This window comes from Falco biarmicus, chromosome 6, assembly GCF_023638135.1.
Source record: "Falco biarmicus isolate bFalBia1 chromosome 6, bFalBia1.pri, whole genome shotgun sequence".
Lineage (NCBI taxonomy): Eukaryota > Metazoa > Chordata > Aves > Falconiformes > Falconidae > Falco > Falco biarmicus.
In genome coordinates this window covers 5,704,876-5,731,284 of record NC_079293.1, presented here as the reverse complement: position 1 = coordinate 5,731,284, position 26,409 = coordinate 5,704,876, and the positions used below count along the sequence as shown (strand labels likewise).

The following is a 26,409-nucleotide window of genomic DNA, read 5'->3' as shown; positions in this document are numbered from 1 at the left end:
CTCACTTTCACTCTTCCAGTTCTCTCCCCCATCCCGCTGGGGGCAGGGAGCGAGCGGCTGCGTGGGGCTCGGTTGGTGGCTGGAATTGAACCAAGACAGCCACTAATGCACTCCAGCCACAAACGCACCACCAGTTGCTGGGGCCACTCTAAAGCTAGTCTGAAGTAACAAATGCTGAAGCATGTGTGATGTGGCCCTGTGGTTCTCAGCACTTACTGCTTTGCTCTGCAGAGATTGTGCTACCTGCGGATGTAGGCACAGACACAGATACCAGAAGAAAAGTGAATTTATTGAAATAGTCTTTTAAGTTGTCTTTATATTTGTGTTAGCCATAGCCTCGGACTGTTACAGGACGGGAACTGGCTTTCTGCAGCTGCAAAACTGCAAATTCCACCACTATCTCTACTGCAGATAATGTTTGGTTAAACACCGTAAAACCATCCAGTTTTAGCTGATAATCTTTTCAGGAGCAAGTGTTAGCATCACTGCTTTGAGCACCAGGTTTTATCACTGACTTTTGAAACTTGCTTTTGTAGAGAGAAACCTGGCACCTTCTTTCTTTTCTTTTAATCCCCAGAACTGTGGTGTTCTTCTCCCTTCATTCCTCCCCACCTGCAACTGCAGAAGAGCTGGTTCTTGTGTGATTTATTGGGAAGCACAGAGGGGAATCTCAGTGACCCTAAGCTCACTAACAGCAACATGCTTCTGCTCCAAGAAGTGCCCTGAAAGCTTCTCATTCTGCAGCCTGTGGAAAAAAGCAGTCCTGTAGATTTTTGTTCTCTTGATAAATGTCTTGCTATAATTACTGAGCCTGAGGGTATTGATTTTTTAAAATGAGAATGCAGAAGACATATTAAGAAGCCCCATTAGCTGTGCTACTAGAATGAATTCTAAGACTTCACAATGTCCTTTGCAAGATTATTTTGATGCCTGCTCCACTGACTTTCCCAAAGCATTTCCCACAGGTGATGCTGGGACTCATTGCACTGTACCTTTGTACACATGCTGAGAATGTGGATGTAACCCTGCTGCTACTTGCCAGGTAACATAGTATCATCTTAATTTTACTGATAAGAGTGACTTGACTGAGGTCACAGAGGGGAAAAAAAATAATGATCTTGATCTCATCGTGATTCTCAGCAGAGTACTCTCTGTCTGATACCTTAAACTGAAGGGAAAAAATTAAATCAGTTGAAAACCGGTGTAGCTTGTCGGCTCTTATCCCTCCATTCCCTGTGCCTTTTGAGCTTACTTGATTGCCTTTTAGGGACACAGCTTTTAAATTTAATTAAGGTGCTATTACTCTTTCCTCTGTCTGACATGGAAAAGCTTGAATTAATTGAGTATTGACTAACTGAACTAGTTACAGCAAGGCATCGCTATCGTACAACAGCATGCTCACTGGTGTGTGCAAGAGCTGGGGATGAACTTGGGGCTCACTGGGCTGCTGCTTGTGGGCTGTAACCCCACCACACTTGAGGGAACTGCCACCTCCAGGAGCAAGCAAGCTTGACTCTCTTGCTCTTGTTGCAGAGGGAAGTTGCCTCATCTGTGCTGCCTCTGCCTCCAGCAGAGTACACAACAGTGTACCGCACTCACACGTTTTGCGTATACATATATATGTGCGTATACCTGTGTATTGCATGCACTTTTAGGTGTATACATACTTATCTGTCTGGCTGGGGTGGAGTCAGCTTTCTTCACAGCAGCCCCTGTGGTGCTGTGCTTTGGATCTGTGGCTAAAACAGTGTTTTAGCTGTCTGCTTGCACAGCCTCAAGGTTTTCTTTTTCCCACCCTGCTGCCCCAGCAGCTAGGCAAGAGGCACAGGCAGGAAGCTGGGAGGGGATGCAGCCCACAAAGCTGGCCTGAACTGGCAAAAGAGATATTCCATGCCATATAACATCATGCTCAGCTACAAAAACTGAGGTAGAGGAAGACGTGGGTTTGGCTTTGGGGGTTTTGTCTTCCACAGTAGCCATTGCTCGGAGACTGGGCATCTATCTGCTTGTGGGAGCTGGCGAGTCATTGCCTTTTAATTGGTTGAGTTTTTTTCATTCTCTCCTTTACTTTTTAAACTGTCTACATCTCAGCTCACAAGTTTCCTTGCTTTTTCTCTTCCTTTCTTCTCCCCAGCCCACCACAGGGGTTGGGAGTGAGCAAGCAGCTGTGTGGGTGCTTTGCTGGTGGCTGGTGTCAACCAATACTGTTCTTTATGGCACTCAGCGTGGAGCTTGAGGAGGGGTTCGAGACAATGTCAGATCTGATCGGAGCATGCTAGACTGAATTTATAGCTGTGTGTGGTTGTGTGGTAGAGATTGCTGATGGCTGCTGTCAGCCTTTGCTGGTTGCTGTGTTTTGCCCAGGGGGACCTACAGGAAAGCTGGCCTTGAGCTTGGTTTTCGGCCCTTGCAGTGCCGTCCCACCGCTCCAGGGACCATCTCGTGGAGGCAGTTGGCAATGGCACCTTCCTCCTCTTCTCCCCAGGGGACAGGGCTTCCCAGCCATGCTGCAATGGACCCCCAGCTTCTCCAGCATCTCTGTGCAATGGGAACGCTCCTACTGCTGTGGGCTGTCAGCTGGTTTGGAAGCTGGCCGCTGGCAGCGAGGGTAACGGAAGCATCCCCATAGCCCCTGCTGCCCACCAACACCTACCGCTGCTTTGGACCCCCAACCCAGCCGTCCTGGGGCCTTGGTAGTGCCTGTGGGACCCCCCGGTGGGGGCTGAGGCCGAGGGGTGCGTGTGGGGAGGCTGATTCCCGGGTGGGAAGGGGTGCGGGAGGGCTTGGGCAGGTGCCTGCGGTGGGTTTTGCCCTCAGCGCCGTGGGAAGTGACAGCTGAAGAGGCACGGAGGCCTGCCGAGGTGGCGGAGCACCTGGAGGCTGGTGGTCTCCTCCACGCTGGGAAGACACAGCAGGTCCCGGCGCTGTGCTGGGGCCTGGCCTGCGCCCGCCAGGCCTTCCTCTGGCAGCCCCAGCGGTCAGGCCGCCTCCTGGCACCTGCTGGGGCATGGCGGCTGAGGCAGGGACCGGCTGCCTCTGACGCACACACTGCTTTGGCTTGTATATATGCGTACATGCTTATGTGTCATATACATACCTACATCTGCCTGTATGTATGTTTTGCATATACATATGCATCCATATGCGTTTTGCCTATTCATATACATATATATTGTATATATGAGTACATATTCGGGTACATGTACCTAGGTACAGTATGTATGCGTATTTATACATATGCATACCTACATCCACATATGTGGTGCGTGTGCGCATACAGATCTGCATGTCCACATTGCATATATTCCTGTGCACCTCTGTAGAGGCAGACACCGTACGTATGTACGTTTTGCATGCGCACACACAGACATAGACGTGTTCCTCGGCGTGCCCCGTGCGGTGCGTGGCAGGGCCCGCTTTGCACCCGCACGGGCAGCCGCAGCCGCGGGGCCGCGCCGCGTCCCCATGGCAACGCCCGGCGCCCGCCTGCGGGCCGCCGTCGCCGTTTGCCGCCTGCCGGGCCGGGCCGTGGCGGGGGTGGGGCAGGTGAGATCGGGACGTTTTGGGGTGCCGGGGGCTGTGGGAGCGCTGCGGGCTGTGTGTGTGTGGGGGTGCCCCGACAAGCGGCGGGGCCGAGGGCGGTAGCGGGGGAGCGGGACCCCCGCCCTGGTGGGGACGCGTTGCGGGACGCACCCGCAATCCGAGACCCGGCGGGACCCCCGCTGCCGGCCGTGCGGGGCGGGATGGCCTGTCGCCGGGCCGGGACCCGCATCGGAGACATCGTGAGGGAAATCAGGCAAGAATGCGCCACCCGGGGACACGCTGCTTCCGAAACCTTGGTGGCGTTCGTGGTAAGCGCGAATTAAATGTTTCGGGGTGGGGGGTGGGGTTGTTACTACGTCTGGCCGTTCTTCTAATCGCATCCAAATTCTGCTCCGGACCATAAAATATTAAGGTAAGTATGTATTGCTAGCACACAGATCAGAAGATTCAAGGCTGGGTGGCCATCGCTTGGCAGCTCAAAATGGTTTTTAAGGCTTTCATGAGGTTGGGGCTTAATTTTACACAAGGTGACCCATTCCCCTGACGTGCTGAAAACAGACTTCACAGCAATGAGATTGTAAAGTAGGTATGTTTACTCAGCGCTGGGCAGCACGGGGTGGGGGAGTCCCACCAAAATCATGCACGCCTTTTTAACATTTTCAGACCTATTTATACATGTTACATTTCTTTATAAAAACACACATAACCTTGGATACATTGATTATATTCAGGCTCCAGGCCACACCTCCACTGCAAAACATTGATTATAAGTAGTCAGCAAACATGCTACAATGGAAAACATATCTAAGTGACGCCAAGCGACTTACTTGCTACAACGGAAAACCTAAGTAACGCCAAGTGACTTTTATGCGGACTTACCGTGACATACAACTCTTAGCAACTTAAAAGCATTATATGTGCAGTATTGATTAAGCATGTGCTTGTTTATCAGGCTAGGATGCCTTGGCTCACCTCGGCGCCGCTGCCTGACACTGCTCGGGCAGAGTGGCGCGGAGCGAGGGCAGAAGTGGTCCTTGGGGTCAGAAACGGGCCCTGGGGTCAGAAATCGGCCCTGTGGTCTTCAGACGGCAGCTCCACGGCAGCCGGCCCAGTCTGGGGTGGTGGCAGCCGAGGCTTTTCAGGCTGACGTGAACTTTGAAATATCTCAGTTTCTGATTGCCCACACTGAGAAGTTTCAAAGGGGCAGGGCATTCAGTATAGGGTCCTAAAAACCTGGAAAAGTAATTCCTCTGAAACGCTACCTGTTCAAATATAGGGCCCTGAAAGGCTGCAGGTCCTGAGCCCTGGGAACTCTTAACTCCGACTCAAGAGTTCTCCCTCAGTTTTCTTCTACAGGCAGATAAAACTTTTCTTGTCTTTCTAAAGTGAAAAAGAGAACTGTTGCCAAGTTTTAATAACACTTCTTCTTACTCCCCTAAATGAACAAAAAGGCATGACTTGTAGCTGAATGTTTATTGCAGCAGCTATGTTTATTCTTTGAGGTTTACCTCTTCCCTCTTTTGTGATGGATTCTTTTGTTTGTTTCTTTGTTTAGACAGGGGCTGGTAGTATAAATGAGCTGAATATTTGAAAGAGTGGGCTTGGATCCCTCTTAAACTAAGAATTAAATGGAATCAATCTCAGTGTGTCCCTGGTAGACGACTATAAGTATCCTAAAAAACTTCATACACTTCGGCATCTCTTCTTAGGAGACACAGCACCACTGTAGAAGAAAATCTGAATGCATCTGCAAAGCTGTGTCTGAAGAAAGATAGAGTGAGGTTCTTTATTGATGACAAGGAACAGTATCAGCTCTTGATAAACTTGCATATGAATGTAAATTGTTCACAGCAGTATTGTTAATCTGGCTTTTTTTTTTCCTAAAGGTGTCACCTTGGCTTTAAAAAATACATTGGGCTTAAAAGCAGCACTAATCAGTTCAGCATGAAACTTTCAACGCATAAAAAACTTGTACAAGTGGCTGACAAGATACCCAGCATGCATACAGGTTGCAAACATGCACATATTTCCCTGTATGCAGAACACTATGAATTTTTTATCCAAATGGTAAACATTTATACTGATGCACATAATTCCAACATATGTTTATAAACAACCATTACGAATTTTTATAAAAATTTTACTTAGAAAAATATTTTTCCAGGAAATTTTTAAAGGAGCTGTGTTTAAGTATTTCTCTGCAAAGTTTGCATCACAAATAGGTATTTTTTTCCCACTTCTGTACTGGAACTGAGATTAAAACTGGCAACACCTGAAATGAAGTAGCTTGGTTTCATTATCAAAGATTGAAAAAAGAATAGGAAAGAAATTTTGACTGCATCTGAAATTTTTCAGAAAACAAAAGGTTAGTTTCAAAGAGTATATGTTGAGATGTAAATTAATAGCTTTCTTTTGGCAATCTCTAGGTGAAAGCTGTTGTTTTAGATCCAGGAAATGACTTTAATGTGGATCAAACCTTTACAAAAAAAGATGTGCAAGATCTTATCCAGGTAATTCTGACATGAAGTTGAGAGTTTGTACTATAGCATTATTTGCTACCTGTTCCTGTAAGTGAAATGCCACTTTTTTTTTTTTTTTTTTTTAATATATGAACACTTTCAAAGTTTTAATGCTACTTTATTCTCATGATTCTGTAGCTAAAGACTGGACTATGTAAATAAATGCCTTATACTTGTAAATGCCTTATATAGAGAGAATGGTAGCAAGGAGGCTCTACAGCTGTTGTGAAACCTGTAGCATCGTCACTGTTGAGTTCAGATATTTCCCCAGTAATGAGAAAGAACTCGCTTTTCTTCTCTCTTCTTAGCTCTGTGTTACCAAACTGCTTGACACAACAAACCCATCCCTGAGCACAATGAAGATGCAAGTTTACTTTGATACGAACTATGCAAACCGAGGTAATTTCAAATATGTTTTCCTAGAAGAAGTTGATGGCTGGGTTAAGAATTTAATAGCTCTCTTTGCAGGGCTAATAATGATTCCTGTTAAATGACTGCTGGCAGCAAAGCAAAATAAAAATCCCTGGAGAAATGTACTATATAGGAATATGGTGCCTCAGTATGGATATAGTAGGGGAAAAAATATGCATTAGATTTGAGAGTACACTCATGCTGTCTGAGAGATTTACTGATTGTAATGAATTAGCTTGAGAACAATTGTGTTTTCGGGTGCAGTGGCTAGCTACCTTCAGCAAGAAAAACTTGTGCTGCACCTGTGTATCTGAAAGAGAACCAGTACGCAGAACTGCACTTGTATCTGAAAGACAATTTGATGTTTTATCAATATCCCTAATTGAGAGATATAAGCAATCTTGAGCAATCACAGTTTTAACCAAGTATGTTTCGGTCTCATCGGTGGTAATTTCACATCGTCTGAGAATGGGAATGTGGAAGAAAAATGAGATGGGGAAAATGTCAGATCTCGACGGGACAGTGTGTGCTGGCCGGGAAATGGAAGACACAGAACAAGTGTAGACAAAAAATAAACATTTCTGTGTGGGCAGGTCATGAGAATGTTTTTTCTTATTGTCATGGGCTAAAAGCCAAAATCAGTAATGCTAGGAAGCTGCTCCGAAGTCTTCTAGACGCAATAAACTCGGTAAGCTCAGTAAGTCCAGTAAGATTCTGAGATCCTGGGTAGTGTTCAGACGTGGGTATGTAACTTAAGGTGTGTATGAAAGTGAGTGAGTGAGAGTGAGAGTGTGTGCGTGTGTGTTTGTTTGTTAGGTCCTACTGCAGTCAGAGGAGTCCAGAGAGCCAGAAACTTGGTGCTTAATTTGGTCTGAGTAGTTCTCTGGACTTTACTTACTGATGTTGATCATGCTAATCATGTTAAACTCCACTGTTAATTATAACGATATGGTACCTTGAACATCTCTTCCACATATCTGTGCTTCAGAAACCTTAAGTTGGTGCTCTGACTGTGGAAATGATTTGCACCCTCTGTAGAACCCCATTCCCAAAGAATTTCAATAGCACTTTCTAACTGTCCTTCTTTCCTAGCTGAATTACTCAGTGAGCAGCACCGTGTTCTGGAGGGAAGGCTGGCTCCTGTGGTCAGAGATATCACAGATAGTCATCCTCGTGTGCAAGAAGAAATGGAGAATGTGTATCGAAAGATTGTTAGCTATGTGCTGCTAAGCTCTGGCCTGGGATCCCCAACAGATATTGAGGTTGTCAGGGAGGTAACAGGTCAGTAAACTCCCAGCTGTGAAACTGGGGTATTCTTTTTGAAAAATAAAATTTCCTCTTCTCTTTGCTGATCTGTAGATATAGGTTTGGTAAACTGTGATGAATGCTTACTATCCAAACTGTCACTGCTCAGCCTTGAAGTCTAAATTTGCTATGGATTTCCTACTTTTTGCAGTTATTCAGGAGAGGGTATTTTGGCTGGTTTAATGGTTTTCTTTTCTGTTCCCTCACACTGAGGGTGTTCTCACCATTTGTAACGCTTGTAGCTGCCCTGCAGAGTGTATTCCCTCAGACAGAGGTGATTACTTTCACCTCCCTCAGTAAGAAGAGCAAAGAGCAACAGCTGAAAAATCTTGCCATGCTAGTCACAGGAATTCAGTTGTACAACAAGGAATGCGGGAAAGGAGGAAGCAGCATTGATGACTGTAAGTAGACAACTGTATTTGGGCTGTATATTCCCAATGAAGTCTTCCCGGCCTCCCCTGGAGTGGCTCCAATAATATCCCATCTCTCTAGATAAACAGCTTTGACGCAGGGTCTGTAAACCTGAAAGGGAAAGTACATATTTGATATCGTTTCTAGGTTTCTATGTAGGGTACTACTTTTTAGCTAAGAGGGAGCCTTATGTGGTTGATGTGGAGGGATTAGATGTCTTAACTTCATGCACTAATTGACCTCATGATAACTTGTTCCCTGATCCCTTTCCATTAAGTGAATTAAACATATAATGTTTGCCTTTAAAAGCAGTTAATTAAAATCTTGAAAGGACACTGTCAATCCAATTACATTTTTCTGTTGAGTATGTGTGGTGAGAAGGGATAGAAGTCGCTGAGGCATTATCTGTATCCTGGTAATTTAGAGTAACCTGTTCAGATTCTTAACGTGTTCTCAAAAATCTTTTGCATTTCGAATCTTTCTGCTTCTTTAATAAGCAAAAAATGTCAATGGCTATCCTGAAGTTTTTCAAAAGCTTTATTCAGAGTAGGGCAAGACTTTGCCATTCCTCTTATTTTCTACTTTCCCCAAAAGCCACATTATTTCTGGTAAGTTTAAAAGTAATAATCAAATAAATGACTGGTCAGTGGAAATGTGTTTGTGAATATGCACATAGTACTGTAGGTCAGCGTGGAGACTTCTTTATCAAAAAGGTCTGAAGCCCAAGTTTAGGGGAAAACATTTTGTTTTAAAACACCAACGTTTCTGGAATACGGGACATATCTGTGCTGGAATACAGCACATACCTCTCCTGATAAGGAAATTGTGCCTTATTGGAAAGCAAAGGACTTGCTTAGCTAGACAGTGTTTTAAGTAAAGTATTATAAGTAGGAAAAATAACATACCTACCACATCAGAGAAAGAAGAAAGCAACTTTCTAGATTCTGGTGATTATTTTTTTTTCCTCACATGCTAAGCAAGGCATTGTTGGTTTTCTGTTTTCATAATATATCCTTTCCCACAAATGTCACCTTTCTATGTTGTGGCTGGTCCTACTCTAGGTTCATTGGGCCTGAGTTACAGTGTGAAGAAACATTCAGCTATTGTGGTTATACAAAAGGCTTGACTTGCATCTTGTCGTCTTTGTTGCGATAATATCTATGGGGTTTGTAATTGATTAAAATAGATATTGTGATTGTTAATCCTGTTACATTTGTTACAGACTTCTTTGCACTGAGCTGTTTACATATGACTTTTGAACAGATGGAAAAAACACAGCATAAGTGCTATTAGACCAGGAGATAAAATGGATGCCTGTATGCTTGAGGACGGTAGTTAGACCGCTAAAGCCTTGAAGTGTTAGCAGTAGTCTCGCTGGGATAGGGCTCCGCCTTGGCATTTTACCCTGCTTCCAAAAAAGTGTATCAGCCAAGCGCTAAGCTTTCTCCACCAGTGGTTAGACCGCTTGTAATACCTGTGCAAATTTACTTCCAATTCTAGCTGTGTTAAATCTAGCCTTTCTGTGCTCACAGCATTTTGAGTAGACATACCTCAAGCCTAATTACTGCACTGCTACTTGACAATGTTGCTACCATTAAACATTCAACACGCGTAACAAAGGGCTGTATTGTGCACTTAAAGAAAGTGGCTGGCCTTCTTATCCTATTTCCTTGCATAGATGTCTGCTTAAAGCAAATAACAAAACATATCAAAACATTCAGTGTAATGGTTGTCCACTGTCGATAATGAAATTTTAAAGCAAAAAATATTATTTTTGGTATATTTTATATCAGCTGAAATATGGTTTTTTGACCTATGCCATTTGGGGGAATTTGTGGCGTTTATAAGTACTAATGCTGAATTTTAATAACTGCATAGGCATATTTTTTCATGTAGTATCTACCTTCTGTTTTTAATAATAATCCTTGACTCATTCTTAGAGCATTGTTAGATCTCAAAGTGCCCAGGAAACGGGAGGCCTATTATCATTATTAGTATTTTACAAACGAGGAAACAGAATTGAAACCTGTGCAGGTTGGCTAAACGCAGGACCATGTCAGTAGTAACAACTGAACTACACCTACTATAAAGCAAGTTTTCTCACAGTCCTTGACTGTGGTATTTCCACACCTGTAATTCTGACTATCTGGAACCACTTGACTAGTGAGATACAGTTGTTGAATCCAGTACACAAATATTTGGAAATGCATGAATATAAGGACAAAATTAAGAAATCAGAATTTTATTGAAAGACTACTTTGCTCAAGTACAGCACTTTAACCATTTGCTAATGATTTAAATAATTATTTTTATATGTATCTCACATTTATTCTATACAAATAGTGCCAGCCATTCTGAGTGAAGCCATTCCATCAGCTACATGGATGGTCGATGAAGGTCTTAATACTTGCCATACACTAGCCCACCAGTACACAGCTCTGTTGGAATCCATGCTGGAAGACCCACACAGATACCTGCAGCTTAGTGCTTTTAAATTAAAAGAAGCACTGTTCCATGTGAGACAATATGAGGCTTTCCTTTGCATCCTTCTGGTGAGATACCATCATATTATATCCTGTGAGCTTTCGTTGCAGATGGAATGTATTCAAATTACCTACTTGTACAGGACAGAAATATAAGAAAAATGAATCTGAAGTAAATTAAATAAAATTTATCTCTATATATAGAATCATAGATTATTGAGGTTGGAAATGACCTTTAAGATCATAGAGTCCAACCATTAACCCAGCACTGCCAAGCCCACTGCCAAGTCCTGAGCACCACATCTGCATGTCTTTTAAATGCCTCCAGGGATGGTGACTCCACCATGTCCCTGGGCAGCCTGTTCCAATGCTTGACAAACCTTTTGGGGAACAATTCCTAATATCCAATCTAAGCCTCCCCTGGTGCAATCTGAGGCTGTTTCCTCTTGTCCTATCACTTGTTACTGGGGAGAAGAGACCGACCCCACCTGCCTACAGCCTCCTTTCAGGCAGCTGTAGAGAGCGATAAGGTCTCCCCTCAGCCTCCTTCCCTCCAGGCTAAACAGCCCCAGTTCCCTCAGCTGCTGCTCATCAGACTTGTGCTCCAGACCCTTCCCCAGCTCCGTTGCCCTTCTCTGGACACGCTCCAGCACCTCAATGTCTCTCTTTTAGTGAGGGGCCCCAAACTGAATGCAGGATTTGAGGTGCAGCCTCACCAGTGCCCAGTACAGGGGGACAGTCACTGCCCTGGTCCTGCTGGCCACACTGTGTCTGACACAAGCCAGGATGCTGTCGGCCCCCTCGGCCACCCGGGCACACTGCTGGCTCATGTTCAGCCGGCTGTTGACCAGCACCCCCAGGTCCTTTCCCCCAGGCAGTTCCCAGCCACCCTTCCCCAGGCCTGTAGCGCTGCCTGGGGCTGGTGTGACCAAGGTGCAGGACTCTGCACTTCTGCTTGTTAAACTTCATACAGCTGGCCTTGGCCCCATCAATCCAGCCTGTCCAGAGCCCCCTGCAGAGCCCCCCTGCCCGCAAGCAGATCAACACTCCCCCCCAGCCAGGTGTCATCTGCAAACTTACTGAGGGTGCACTTGGTCCCCTCATCCAGATCATCGATAAAGACATGAAACAGGACTGGCCCCAGTGCTGAGCCCTGGGGAACACCACTTGTGACCAGTCACCAACCGGAGTTAACTCCATTCACCACCACTCTTTGGCCTCGGCCATCAGCCAGTTTTTTACCGGGTGTAGAGTGCACCATCCAAGCCATGAGCAGCCAGTTTCCCCAGGAGAATGCTGTGGGAAACGGTGTCAAAGGCTTTGCTAAGGCCCAGGTAGAGAAAACATCCACAGCCTTTCCCTCCTCCGCTAGGCCGGTCACCTTGTCATAGGAGATCAGGTCAGTCAGGCAGGACCTGCCTTTCATAACCCCTGCTGGCGGGGCCCGATCCCCAGTTGTCCTGCACATGCTGTGTGATGGCCTCAGGGTGACCTGCTCCACAACCTTCCCCGGCGCTGAGGTCAGGCTGACAGCCTGCAGGTTCCCGGATCCTCCTTCCAGCCCTTCTTGTAGATGGGTGTCACATTTGCTGACTTCCAGTGAACTGGGACACCCCACCCACCCCTGGTTTGCCAAGTCTGCTGATAGATGATCGAAGGTGGCTCGGTGAGCACTTCTGCCAGCTCCCTCAGTGCCCCTGGGTGGATCCCACCTGCCCCATAGACTTGTGTGTGTCCGAGTGGAGCAGCAGGTCACTGACCATGTCCCCTTGGATTGCGGGGGCTTCGTTCTGCTCCCCATCCCTGTCTTCCAGCGCAGGGGGCTGGGTACCCTGAGAACAACTGGTCTTACCATTAAAGACTGAAGCAAAGGAGGCACTAAGTACCTCAGCCTTTTCATCATCGTTTTTGACTATGTTTCCCGTCACATCTGATAAGGGATGGAGATTCTCCTTAGACCTCCTGTTGTTGCTAATATATTTTTAGAAACATTTTTAATTGTCTGTCTTGGCAGTAGCCAGGTTAAGTTCTATCTGGGCTTTGGCCTTTCTAATTTTCTTGCTGCATGACCTCATGACCTCCTTGTAGTCCTCCTGAGTTGCCTGCCCCTACTTCCACAGGTTATAAACTTTTTTTCCCACCGAATTCCAGCCAGATCTCTCTGTTCAGCCAGGCTGGTCTTCTTCCCCACCAGCTCGTCTTTCAGCACATGGGGACAGCCTCCTCCTGCACCTTTGAGATTTCCTTCTGAAGAATGCCCAGCCTTCCTGGACCCCTTTGTCCTTCAGGGCTGCCTCCAAGGGGCTCTGTCAACCACGCTCTGAAACAGGTCAAAGTCTGCCCTCTGCAAGCCTAAGGTAGCGGTTCTGCTGGCCCTGCTCCTTACTTATCCAAGAATTAAACCTCTTATCATTTTGTGATCGCTATGCCCAAGACACCCTCCAACCATCACATCACCCACAAGTCCTTCTCGGTTTACAAGCAACTAATCCAGCCGGGCGCCTTCCCTAGCTGGCTCCCTCACCAGCTCTGTCAGGAATTATCTTCCACACACTCCAGGAACCTCCTAGGCTGTTTCCTCTCTGATGTGTTGTGTTTCCAGCAGATATCTAGTAAGTTGAAGTGCCCCATAAGAACAAGGGCTAAAGATCTTGAGACTTCTCCCAGCTGCTTGTAGAATATTTCGTCTGCCTCTTCATCCCGCTTGGGTGGTCTGTAACAGACTCCCACCACGATACCTGCTCTGTCATACTGAACTTGGACCCAACTTGTGGGGTTTGGCTACTGTCAGGTGAAAGACAAAATGGATTGATTGTTTGCTGCAGTATGACTATGCTTTCATTTAATTTCTGAACCAAAATTTCCTTTTTTGGTTTAATTTCATTAACAAAAGACTTAAAAAGTAGGACTTTTTCCTTGTTTGAATACTGATACTCACTCTGCCTCAAAAGGCGTGAGAGAAAAAAATTCCTTGTCCAATCCATAAATATCTCAGTTTTAGTCTGCAGATATCTCCACCACATATGGAGTCATCAGAAGTCTTTGAAGAATACAATTTAAATTCTTGAAACTTGTTTCATTTACAATGAATTTTTCATTTGTCTTTTGAGAAACGGCAGGGTTTTACTAGTCTTTCCTGTACATCATAAAGCTGAGGGAAAAAAAATCTTTTAATTTTTTTCCAGTTCTCTTCATTGTAAAAATGTAGATGCTTTCTATAAAAATTACTAGTATATGTTTGAGAGAAGCACCTGGTTTTATACCTGAACACTTAAGGAAAAATATATTTTGTTGAAAGTTAGGGTGCATTTTGTTCCTTAAAAGAGTTATATGAAAATAGTCAACTGAAGAGATCCAAGTAAATACTTATTACTAAATACTTGAATTTTTTACTGTCATACTTCTTAGCTGAGGTTTTCTTTCCAGTCTGATGCAATTACAAGTGCTCAAGAAGTTGAAAAGATGAAGGTGCAGTTTGCAACAACAATGGAGCAGTTGAAAAACACAGTGCAGAATAAGGTTTCCACAGATACCAAAGAAGTTTTTGTAAGTATTTTGAATGGAAAACCTTCTTACTTATAAAAAATTACTGAAGTATTTCAAAATACTTTGCCAGTGTATTTTTGCATAGTTTGCGTTAAGAAAAAGGCTACATTATTTCCTCTCTAACAGAATCTGTGATTTTTGAAGGGGCAAGTAAGTTAAAAGACTTGCCCTCACAAAGTAAAAGAAAAGCAAGGTACAAAAAGGGAGAGAAGGAATTAAATGGTATATTATGGTAAGTGTTTTGAGTAATCTGTCAGTATTTGTAGATTTACAATGATATTTTCCTGTTTTATGTAAATATTCTCTCCTGTTCCTTGCAGAAACTGTTAGAACAGGTGACAAATAATAGCACATCAGAATGCGATTCTTTTAAAGCCCCTCCAGAGAGCAATTCTTGTAATTACAGTGTGACTACCTGACCCCATTTTTCTAAAGAAATCAGGTTTCTGTGATGGAGGTTTCAGCCTCTTGGCCCCTCCCAACAGCTTCTGAACCTGCTAGCCAGTTTCAGTTAAATTTGTCAGAGTCCAGACATCTCAAAATATATAATTTTCTATGAGTTTTGTGAAAAACCAAGCAACTAGAGAGACACAATTACAGCCCTCCTAAGATGGGGTCTGAAATGGGAATGCCAGAATTCCCTGCTGGTTTGTGTGGTGCCTGGCCAGTGAGCAGCCACATACCTCTACGAAACAGATTTTCAGTAGTGTTTCACCCTTGGTTGGGAGCTACAGGACATGGGAGGGAGGTGTTGGAGGAAGAGGGAATGAGTGATGCAAACTGCAGGTATTGTGAAGGAAGGTGCTGGATGACCCTGTGAAAATCTAGGATTATTATGATGGCGTGGTGTAAAGGAAATGGGAGAGCAATATGTCAGAGAGCAGCTTCACATAATTTGCTTTTCATGGTCATTATTTTGGTGATTTGTCTGTATTTTAATTCTTGGCAGTTAGCTGTTGAACTAGCATACAGTCCATACATATGTTGGGTTTTATTTCATCCTTCTAAACAAATAGCTAGAAAGCAAAATAAAGTCTACTGTGGAGGAGGGAGGAAAGACGATCATGCCCCTACCACCTACTCAGCATATTTTTTACAATTCCACTAAGGGCATCTGAGCTGGAAACTCATGGAACAGCACTTTAACTGAGGTACATCTCAGATGTGGTCTGACGCTTCAGTTTTTGTGTGTTTGTGATTTTGTAAGCCAGATGTTCTCATTTGGAGAACATTTCCCCTCCTCGTCCAGCTACTCAAAGCATTTTTTTCTCTTCTGTATCTTCATGGGGCTTAAGTGACTGATACACATTACCATTTTCCTTAGAAGCTGCCTGCTGTTTGCTTTCTTCCTAGATTTTCTTCTCTCTTCAGGTTAGTTAGTTGTTTTTTTCTGCTGAAGACAAAATATGTGATGTCTTTTGATTTTAGGTCTTTTGCAGGTAGAAGTTTCTCTACTAACACGCCATTTAAATGTGTTAAATTTTCTTGTCTTCAGCTAGCTGCTGAGAAGCTGGATCCTCTACAATGTAGAGAAGCAGGGTGTTCTGGCTTTAAAAAACTGCAGGATATGGCCTATATTTGTAGTAAACATTTATTTTAGGAAACATAGTAGATTTCATTAATATTCTTTGTTTATTCTAGTAAGAATTATTTCAGTCTTGCTGCCCTTCCTTTAGTCTCTTCCATTTTTGTAACCATAACATTTCCACAGTGTTAGTGATGCCGATGAATTCTAGAGCTAACTCTGTTGTCTGTTCATATAATCATGTTGTTAACATGCATAAAATATAATGTTGTTAGTGTGCATTTCAGATTGGTGAATCTCTTCCCATAAATGCTGTGTGTGTTTAGGTAAACAGGGTGCATTTTAACATCACTTGCCATTGAAGACAGCTCTTAGAAACTGTAGGCTTCTTCTGTATGTGTGTACACGTGTTTGTCAGCATCACTGCTGGGAATGGCAGCTTCCAGTTTTGTCCTGAACCCCATTACCACTCTGAAGAGGCTTGTACCCCGTTAATTTGACACGCGTGATGGCTGGGAGCTGTGGTACCAAGTCACTCTGGAAGCAGGGCAGACAAAATAACAAAACCTGATAGTTTGTACATACAGGTGTGGGTTTACTTCATTTGGTAATTAACCAAGTGCATTTCTTCTGGTCCTTCTTATTCCTCTATACCTTATTTTCAGTTACAAAACTGTACTGCCAGTGAAGCACTCAAGTGCAGGCATGGTCTCAGAGTAACGTATTTGGGAAAGGCTCTGGAGTAAAATGTAGGCAAGTACCATTCTGGCCTGTGGGCCTGCACGCTGGATGCACGAGCTTTGGGCACAGGTGATGGGAGCTCCTCTTAAAATGCCCACGAGTTACCCTGGCTGGGGTGGAAGCCCCGCTTTGCTCATAGCAGGGATTGTTGTGCACAGCACTTGGGTTACACTGCAGGCATAAAACAAATCTGGATTTCAGATCATTTTCTTTATTTTTCTAGCCTCTCTTTGTTGCACTTTCTAAACTCTGGACCAGCTTTCAGGATGAGATGCTACTGCTAAGCTTCCTCACAAATATGACTAACAATCTGCAACAGTTCTTGGAAATCCACTCACAGCTTTTTACTGAGGAAGTACTAACATCTCTTCTGGAAGGAGTGACTGTGAAAAGTGATGAGGAAAGGATACGAGAAACCATGGGTACTGAAAGTTATTTGTTATCCTTCGTTTTCCAAGATTTTGTGGTTAGAATTTTCTTTACAGAAGGTGCTACATAATCTAAATTTGCACAGTAAATTAAAATATGTCTCGTGGATTTATTTTTCATGTAGCATAGTTTGGGCTTTTATCTTTATGTATAAAATTAAAATATAGCTACTAGATACAAACACGCCTTATAAAAATGGCAGGATGATCAGAGGTTATTTCTACTTTTTTTAATATATTAACTTACTTTGTATCTTTTTATACCTTTCAGAACTTCTGAAATGAAGAGGGGAATAAAAAAGCTAATTTAACAGGGCTTTGGTTATTTGTTTGTAAGATTGTATCCCTAGCAACCAAGTTATACTCCAGGGGATTTGTAATGCATGAGTGGGTGAAAACAAAATAGAAGAATAAGATATCACCTTCCTGTTGTTGTCCCCTGTTTCCAAAGAAAACTAATGATACTGAAAAAGGTTCCTGCAAGACTAATTTTCCAGTAAGATCTCTCTTAAGGCAGGGCTAAAGTTTGGCTTGTGGGATCGTGGCACTGCAGGTCATCCTGTGAAGACCAGAGGCATCTGGTTATCCTGTAACATTATTATATTTTAAACATCTGATGTTTTGTTACTGAAATTGTTCTTTTGTTAAACCTTTTCTTAGGAACCAGAGTGAATGTTTCTGATTTTAAGAACCAAGAATGGCTTTTTCCAGAGACTACTGATAATTTTGATCAGTTGCTAATCCAGTACCATGGTTTCTGTGCACATGCAATTGGTGTGAAAGGCCTCACCCTCCCAGGTATGCTTTGCAGTTAGGTCTTTTTCATACTTTGTATGTACACGAGTTCGAGGGAAAATGTAAAGACATGTTCTGAATGCATCCTCTTATGTCAGAGCTGGAGTACTGTGTTTCCATGTTTGTAATTTTCACCCCAAATAACTTGTTTCCCCTGTTAAAGTATTTTCCTTTTAAAAATACACAAATAAACTGCTCTAAATAGAAAGCAGGAGGGTTTCAAGAGAAAAGCAGGCACAAGCAAGCAGAGGCAGAAACAAGATGGGACGGATAAATGTTTCCTCCTGCTGTGTGTGCATCTGTATAACTTACACTGCAGCTGAATGCAGGTTTGTTTACTGTTTTGAATGCTTTAATATAGACGTAGGAAAATGGTCATTCCTTCTGTTTCGTGTATCTGTGTGTTGCAAACACATTTTTCATGCCTACATCGTATGCGTTTTTACATAGTCATTATAAAGTACTAAAAATCCTCTCTGGAAAGAATGGAAAAGTGCACTTAGATTGTCAGCTGATCATAGGAAATTTTTAGTCTCTTTTAGGCTCATTTGTCTTGAAAGCAAGCCTTATTTCAGCTTCCCCATCAGTTCATGATTTATGTCTCCCTATCCTTTATAGAACCTATCCATACAGAATCTTTTTAAACCTCAGGAGCTTGGGAGGAAAATATTGCCATTACTTGGCAGTATTAAATAATAGTTATTTTAATGGCAGTGTAAATTACTTACGCTTCTTTAGTATTGCATATTAGAACAACTGTCCTGGACTGAATGTCTCTCTAGTCCTGTATCTGATTTCTGGGTGTGGACAGTCATGAGAAACCAAGTAGGAATGATCCTTCCTTAATTATATCCTTCCCTGTTACAGCAGTTAGTGGTTACGGGATTTCCTTAGATGTTGAGTCTGCAACCTTCTGTTGAATAATCCTTGATAGACATTTTTTCATTTATTTAATTGCTTTTTCAATCCATTTAGAGTTTGCCATGGGATATTCTTATTGTCAAGAGTCCCACAATTATAATTCTATATAGTATGAGAAGGTACCTCTTTTTGAGATGGTTGTAAGCTCTGGCTTGATAATTACATCAAAGACCTGATAGTCTTTCTTTTAGGAAAATTAGCAAATAGTAATTTTATACAGCATGCAATTCGTGGTTTTATAACCCTGTATCATATCGTTTTATTTCTTTTGCTTCCTTTTAATGCTGAAGAGACCTCTTTCTTTTAACCTCTTCTTCTGTGAAAGGTATTCCAAGCCTCTGGTCACTCCCAACTCCCTTCATTTCACTTTTTCTTATTTTGTTGTTTTGAAACAAACTGTAGTATTACAAATGTAGCATATAGGTTGTTACAATGTTGGTTTTCTTCTCCCCCTCTGTTTGCATCCTAATAATTCCTGACATTCTTTTTGCTTTTTTTGATTGCCACTGAGTAGTGCCATTGAGTATTTTGAAGGCACTGTCTGTAATGATTCTAGGTCTCTCCTGGGCAATGACAGCTGAAGCAGAGCCTGCCACTGTCCTCGAGCTAGATTTGTGTTTTCCTATATAAGTTATCTGGCCTTTAATGACATTTCATTTTCTCTGTTAATTTATTGTCCAGCTTCTCAGCCGCTTCATCTGCTTCTTCAGTAAATTTCAGTGTTATACCCTTTGGTATAAACGCACTGCTGATCTACAGTCATGTATTTGCTGGAGATTATAGGGGACACATTTGTGGGTATGGGCTGTTGTCTTATGCCTTTGCTATAGGTGTTTTATCTGTTGTTTTTTGGACAGACATGCACTAAGGCATGCTGGATGTGAACTGATCAAAAGCAGTTGTACAGACCTAATGAAATAGATTTTTCTGTATTTAAAAAACCTTACTCTCATGGATTTATTCTGATTTCAGAAAAAAAAAGGAAGTGAAACTGACTTGAGGGAAACACAGAATCTTGATTACAAATGTCTTTTGTATAGGGTATCGTACTGTTCACTATTTTATTTATGTGGGGTTTGTTTTGGGGTTTTTGTTTTTTCTAGGAAATCCTGCTATTGGGATTTTGAAGCACAAGGAGAGATGTTATGTGTTCAGTTCCAAAGAAGCTGCATACATCTTTGCTCAAGATCCAGAGAAGTTCATTCAACTGAATATAGAAAAAGCAAAAGAACATATAGAGCTAATTCAACTGCTCGAGCTTCATCATCAGTTTGAATACCTTGCTCCGTATGCACAGGTACACATTGCCCATGCCTCTTGCTGAACAGCTGTGTGTCACTGGTTGCTCTGTCCTTTCTAGAACATAAAAAGAATAGGTGATACACACCTTTAGGAAAGAAGTATAATCATCTGCCTATCATATAAAATGTCCATCTTTTCCAGGTCTTCAGAGTGCTGATAAGAAACATTTTCCCTTAATCTTGTTCTCACCTTGTCTCTTCATAGGAGAATATGTAAAGCCAAAGGATTCCGGCAGCTATAAAAGCTGTTTGTCCTTAGCCTAGGAAGATATTTCTGTGCCTGATATTTCTTTTCCTCATTTTTGCAGAAGTAGCTTAAAGGGACAGTAAATAAATGCAATAGAAGATAAGCCAGATAGTGTATTAACTGGAACTTTAGCTTAGCAGTTCATCAGTGTGTGCTGGATGAGGGTATAGTGATATCTGGGGACAGAAACTGTGGAATATATTATAAAATCAAAGAGGACTCATTAATAATGAGTATGACAGTGCTACTGTGTGACATCCAAAGACTTGAACTGAATTGAATCCACAGACATTCTCTGTGATCCATTGTGAATTCTAGGTCCCTGGCATTGGAAAGAATGTAGTCTTGAACTGGCCCTTGGTGAGAAAGATATAGTTTATATCCTGGCTCTGGCAGAGATGCAAACACTTCTAATTATGAGTTGTGATTTTCAGTCCATTCATAAACACAAAGGTGCCTGCATCATAAAATACTGGTGGTTGTGGTGAGACCCCTTTTTAACGAAATCCAATGATTAAGCACTCATTTGGAATGTGGGAGTCTGCAATTCAGCTGTGGTCTCTGCCTGAAGAGTTTTCTATCAGAAATTAAATCCATCAAAAACTTAATGGTTTCTTCTTTTTGGTGGGTCAGGAGGAACAAACATTGCTGAATGTAAAAATCCTTATCCACTCATGGTTTGAGAGTTTGCAGATTTCTATTTGCTTTTTAAAAGCAGCATATCCCTATGCTATTTTTCTTAGATGTCTGTATTCTTCTCATTAATGCCTTGCTTGCGTTTGATGTTTGGGTTTTGTTGTTTTTTATCCAGGCCAGAAATGCAGACAAATATTTGATGAAACCAACCACAAAATGTGACAGTAGCACTCAAACTGATACTCATATCTTGCCTCCAACTATTGTGACATCCTACGAATGGAATGAATGGGAACTGAGAAGAAAAGCTCTAAAATTGGTTTGTATTGTTATTACCGGATTTTCACTGTTGGACAACAAGGTTCAGAATAAATTATTCTAAACTTTTGCTCCTTGCAACATAAATCTAACCATATTCAAATGTTACAAGTGTCTCAGTATTTTTCCCCAGGTATTTTCTCTCCATATTTCTAGACTTTCTTATTTTCTCACTTTTTCCATATTTTTCCCCAGTTTTTTGAGCAGTGCTTTCACTGCTAAATCTATTCATTCCAAATTTTTCCATTGCCTTCTTTAAGTAATAAAGTTGTTGATTAGCATTGAATTTTAAAGTTGTTTACGCTCAAATAAATAGAACAGGTTGAAGATATTGCTATATACTTTCTCTGTTAAAAAAAAAAAAGGTTGCAGAAAGGTTTGGGTCAGGCAAAACTTTATTGCCAGTTGAGCAATTTATATTAATATTCATCACCATCAAATGAGAGGAGGAAAACTGTAGTAACTGGCAGAGAGAATGGTTAGGAATACCTTTGGATGGTTTGGTGTTTGACCCTGCAGAAGCTTTCTTAGAGCTAACTTACCCATCTTTGAAAGGTATCAAAGCATGAGGCTTTTTTTTGTGTGTGTGTGTGTGTGTGTAATGAAATACTTTTCTTTTTATTCTGATTCTTCATATTTGCTAAAACCAATTCTGCTTTTTTTGGGGAAAAAAAATTAAATAAATCCTCTTATGTAGGATTGGAGAGGTAAGAAACAGAGTAAGTAGGTTTTCTTTAGTATATATAAGCTAGAGGAAATGTTTTTATACTATCAAAGCTAGAGGAAATGTTTTTTATACTATCATGATGATTTTCTGATGGATTGGAAATCACAGTCTGTGCACATACATAAAAGCTTTTCAAGTAACAGAATATATTTTAAAGCTTCTTTCTAGAGCTTGCCAGCACATGCCAGTTGTGAGAGTATAGCATCGATTTTTCACAATTCAATCAAAATGAACTTGTGAGTACAGGGAATATTGCAGTTACCAATATCAACTGGACACAGAATACTGCAGGATTGTTTTTTCTGTGAACAGATGCACTAAGGAGGCCTGTGATCTGCTGTGCAGCCCATTTCCTTTCTGTTTTTCTTTTTGCCATGAAATCTCCAACATTACAAAAGAAAACCAAAATTCTGGACAGAGAAGTCTTGCCAGTGTTAACTGGCTTATAAAGAATTCTAAGTAATAGCTGTTACTGAGGTATATAAAGAAGCTAATTAGGGTTACAAGAGGCCTAGCTAAAAGCCTCCTTTGCTTCTGTAATGGACAAAAGTACATAAATAAATGTAAGATGTGGTCAGTGGTTTGTCCTTAGCGTAAGCAAATGTGGATGTTTTCCAGTAGCTGAGCATGAAGACCATTCACAAGCAAATTTGTAGCTCATTAGTTTGAAATATTTAAAGAAAGTACTTGAAAGTACTGAGGGTGTTTTAGCCTCAACTGTCCATATGGGACATTAGTGATGCTGAGTTGAAACAAAAAATCCCAGATGCGTGCAGAAATCTTTTGTCTACAGTGACTATGCTGAATTTGTATATGGAGGTGATATAACATTTAGAAGCAAAGTGGTAAAATAACGGAAATAGCTTACCAAAACGCATCTGTGAATTTGATACGTTACAGGAGCATCGGACATATCTGCGGGTTTTGTTAGATGAGCTCAGATGCCTTGGGTTTTTCCTGTTGTTCATACTTAGCCAGAAAACTTGTAGTGATATGAAGTGTTAAAATATGACACCTAGTTGATGTTAGAAGTAAAATTTTCAGCTCACAATTGTTTCTCTGTGCAAGGATAGTTCCTTGCAATAGCATACATTCAGTTTTCAAGAGGGATAAACTTAACAGAGAAACAGTATCTCATGCCTGCTCTTGTTTTGATTGCCATTAAAACACTCAGAAGGAAAAGACAAAAATATTGTCTTTCTTCTTTTGCTGTCTCTTCTCTAAGTTCCTTCTCATTCTTTTCTGTATTTTCCTTGATGACACTGTACATAAGATTCAGTTGTAGATTAAGATAGCAAAATGTGTCTACATGTAGATGCTTTAATTTCAATTTCAGTTGAAAGAGACCTAGCTAGTTGAGTCTGGAGAATATTTTGACTCACCCTGATACAAACACCAAATCTGGCCAACTTAATGGGTCTCCATCTTCCACTGACTCTAGTCTTCACTGACTGGACTGGACTCCAGGGACATTCTCGTTTACATGTAAGGGTCTGGATCCCATGACATGGGACTGTATTTTGTATATTTTGGTGACAACATTATGTCATATGATTTAAAGTGGTTTACGTCGTTGCTGACATAGAAGGCTCAGTGGAATAAGGAACATTTTGTTGATATTAACACTTTGTGAGAAGAGATTTTGTTCTATCTACAGCAGTTTCTATGACTAACAGAGCTTTAGTCATAAATTACCCTAACTTTTGCCCCTTGCAAAAAGGGGTTAATGAGAAATGCCTTGAAGGCAGGGATTTTTTCCCTTTTATCTAATACTTTGTGACACCAGCCCCCACAATTCATCACATTTGGTAGAAACCAGGCAAAGATTTGATCCTGTAGCTGGGTTATCCACAATATTCAGGATCTTGAAACTTGATTTAGGTTGCAGATGCCCAAAGAGATTTATCCAAGCCTGCTATCATATTCAGTGTGCTTTCAGATTGATAGAAATTAATTGGAAGCACTGGAAGAGCTTACCATGAAAACAACTGTTTATTCTAACAAAACAAAGGCTTCAGCATTTAACAAAATTTGAAGCACAATGACCAAAGGAGAATATAAAAGCTGTAAGAGGCTGACATAAAATTGTGTGGGCTATGTACAGTGCTGTTCACACATCCTGTTCGTACAGGAGTTATCAAATCACAGTTGCAACCGTGTAATGACAGTAGGGTGAATTGGGCCATGTTCCAGGTCTGTGAAGCACATAGATGTAGAATGTAAAAATGCACCTAAGTATGCACTAGTGCTAAAATGTTTAAACAAAATTTTGCTTAATCTGATTCTTTTTGTGTCTTTAGGCCAATTTGCGACGCAAAATAACTCATGCCATGCAGACTGATCTCAGCCATATGAGAAGAGAGAACTCCACCCAAGTGTACTTGCCAAAAGATGTTAGCACTCAGACTAAGCGTGACAACTCAAGCAATGTACCCAGACCACAGATTTTCCTGAAAGGTCTCCGAGGAGGATCCACTCCTACTACTCATATGGTCAAAGTAGACTTAACAAGAGCAGCAGATGAAACCTAAGTGAAAATGAGTAACCTGAAGATACAGATTTGTATTGATGTATATATAAAACTCTCCGCATATATCTGATTTCAGATACAAAGGATTTTATTGTGTCTGTTGATTCCAGGAGCAGTTGATTTATTTCATTTATCTTATCTGTTGGGGCTGCTGGCTGGCGTGAAGTGGTAGAAATGATAAGCCTAAAGCACCCAGGTTTTAAACAGCAATTTAGAATCCAGATATTCCCAAAGACGTTAACTTAAACTAACATTTAAATATGTAGTGTGTGTTCTAGGATTTTCTTGAAGTTTGAATACAATGATTGCTTGCAGAAATACTGCCATTAAGAGCGATGCCTTTGGTACATGAAAAGTATAATGTAAGACAAATAGGTTTTATAAGATATGGGGCCAATGCTGCAGCTCCTGCAGGGACATAATTCCCATTGGTGTGAAATAAAACTGATCCCAAGAGTCACCCACATGTCACCACTCCACCCTTAGAGCAGAATCATCAGGAAGGTAAAACCAGCAAACTGCAGTCACGCTAGGTCCTTGGGCTTGTCCATTTGTGCTGTTAACACACGTGCCCTTGCATGGTAACAGGCGTTACGAGTGTAGGCTGAGGCAGGGAGGTGGAGAAGAGGGAATCTATCTCAGACTGCTCTGGCAGCCTTTTACGTCTCTACTAATTTCTGTGTTCATTAGCTAAACACTGAAAACCATGGGAACTTCAGGGACCTTCTCGAAAGCTGTGTTTCACTTGTGTTTGAAAAACCAAAGCACAGCAGGAAAAGGTTTTCAGCTTTATTTCATTCTGGCAAGGAAATATGTGCTAGGTCTAACCAACACAACTGCAGCTAGCATTTGTTTGTGAAAACCTGCACCATTTGAGCTTTAAGATGAAACATCTTCTCAAATGAAAGTAGGGGGTACTTTAAAACAGAGATACTTTTCGCAACAGCAAAGAGCTCCACAAGTTATTATCTGCAAAATGTCCAGGTGTGCAACTGTGATTGCATAGGGTGTGCTGAGGTTTCTAAATCTTTTTTGGTCAGGTGCAGCATGGTGCAGCATGGTTTCCCAGGTCATTGTTACACAAGCTCGTGACAATAGAGATCGAAGATTCAAGCTGCTGGGTGATTTTTCTGTGGCATTGTGCAGGACAGCATTCTCTTTAACTGTCTCCAAGGTATCTGGCTTCGTTTTTTAAAGTTACACAGCTGGGACAAATTTTCAAGGCATTATTTAAAAAAAAAAAAAAAAAAAAAAAAAGCAGGAAGGGAGCATGGAGAGAATTTAGCTAAATGGTTTTCCACTAGGTGATTTTCTTTTGCAAAAACAAACTAATCAGTAGCAGCCAGATGTGCTGCTCCTTCATGTTTTTAAATTATGAGCTGGCACCATTTTTCAGATTTATTAAAAAAAATATGAATGCTTTTACCAGCTGCAGCTTTTTTTTTCAAAGAAGAATACCCCATTGCTGCTTTATTAAATACGTTTGCTGTGATTGATCTCTGTATTTTTATCATCATTTGCTTTGAACCTTTTATGTTAAAGTTCTTATTTTGAACCAATAAACCAGTATTTCAAGAATCTGTAAGTACATTTATTTAAGAGGAAACTGATGAGCAAAAAATGCATTTTATCCTACTTACTCTGTTGTTTTCCACTAGAGAAGGTGCTGCAGTATTGTGAAATACTGGGCAATACAATTGTAATTAAATCTTAGTTTCAGCAGGGTAGAAACATGTCGGTACCTACGAGCTTACTCCTGGCAATGTGAAAGATGTGTGTGAGATTCCTGCGTGTTTACTACCAATCAAATAGTTCAGAAAAAAAGGAGAGGTTACTTTTCAAAATGGCTTTACTGATGTGAAAGGGGAGGCAACGTTCAGGCCGCGCCCGGTTGAACTCGAGCTGGTTTTCCTTCGAGCCTGGCTCTCCCGCGGCGCTGAGCGCTGCGGCTACCCGGCTTCGGGGCCGTTCAACGGGCCGCTCGGCACGGCCACTGGCCCCCTTCGCCTTCACGGCTGGGTT

General features: G+C 41.9%; 1 protein-coding gene across 1 annotated transcript; it reads left to right on the top strand.

The window, feature by feature from the left end:
- Positions 1-3,577: 3,577 nt before the first annotated feature.
- On the top strand, positions 3,578-26,263 carry CFAP206 (cilia and flagella associated protein 206). The gene is made up of 12 exons (XM_056343225.1): positions 3,578-3,851; positions 5,970-6,053; positions 6,371-6,461; positions 7,566-7,754; positions 8,021-8,179; positions 10,533-10,741; positions 14,099-14,218; positions 16,708-16,906; positions 17,573-17,710; positions 19,732-19,925; positions 20,988-21,131; positions 24,158-26,263. Exons 1-12 carry the CDS (start codon positions 3,744-3,746, stop codon positions 24,386-24,388), a joined length of 1,866 nt encoding a protein of 621 aa, XP_056199200.1. The 5' UTR covers positions 3,578-3,743; the 3' UTR covers positions 24,389-26,263.
- Positions 26,264-26,409: the final 146 nt, after the last annotated feature.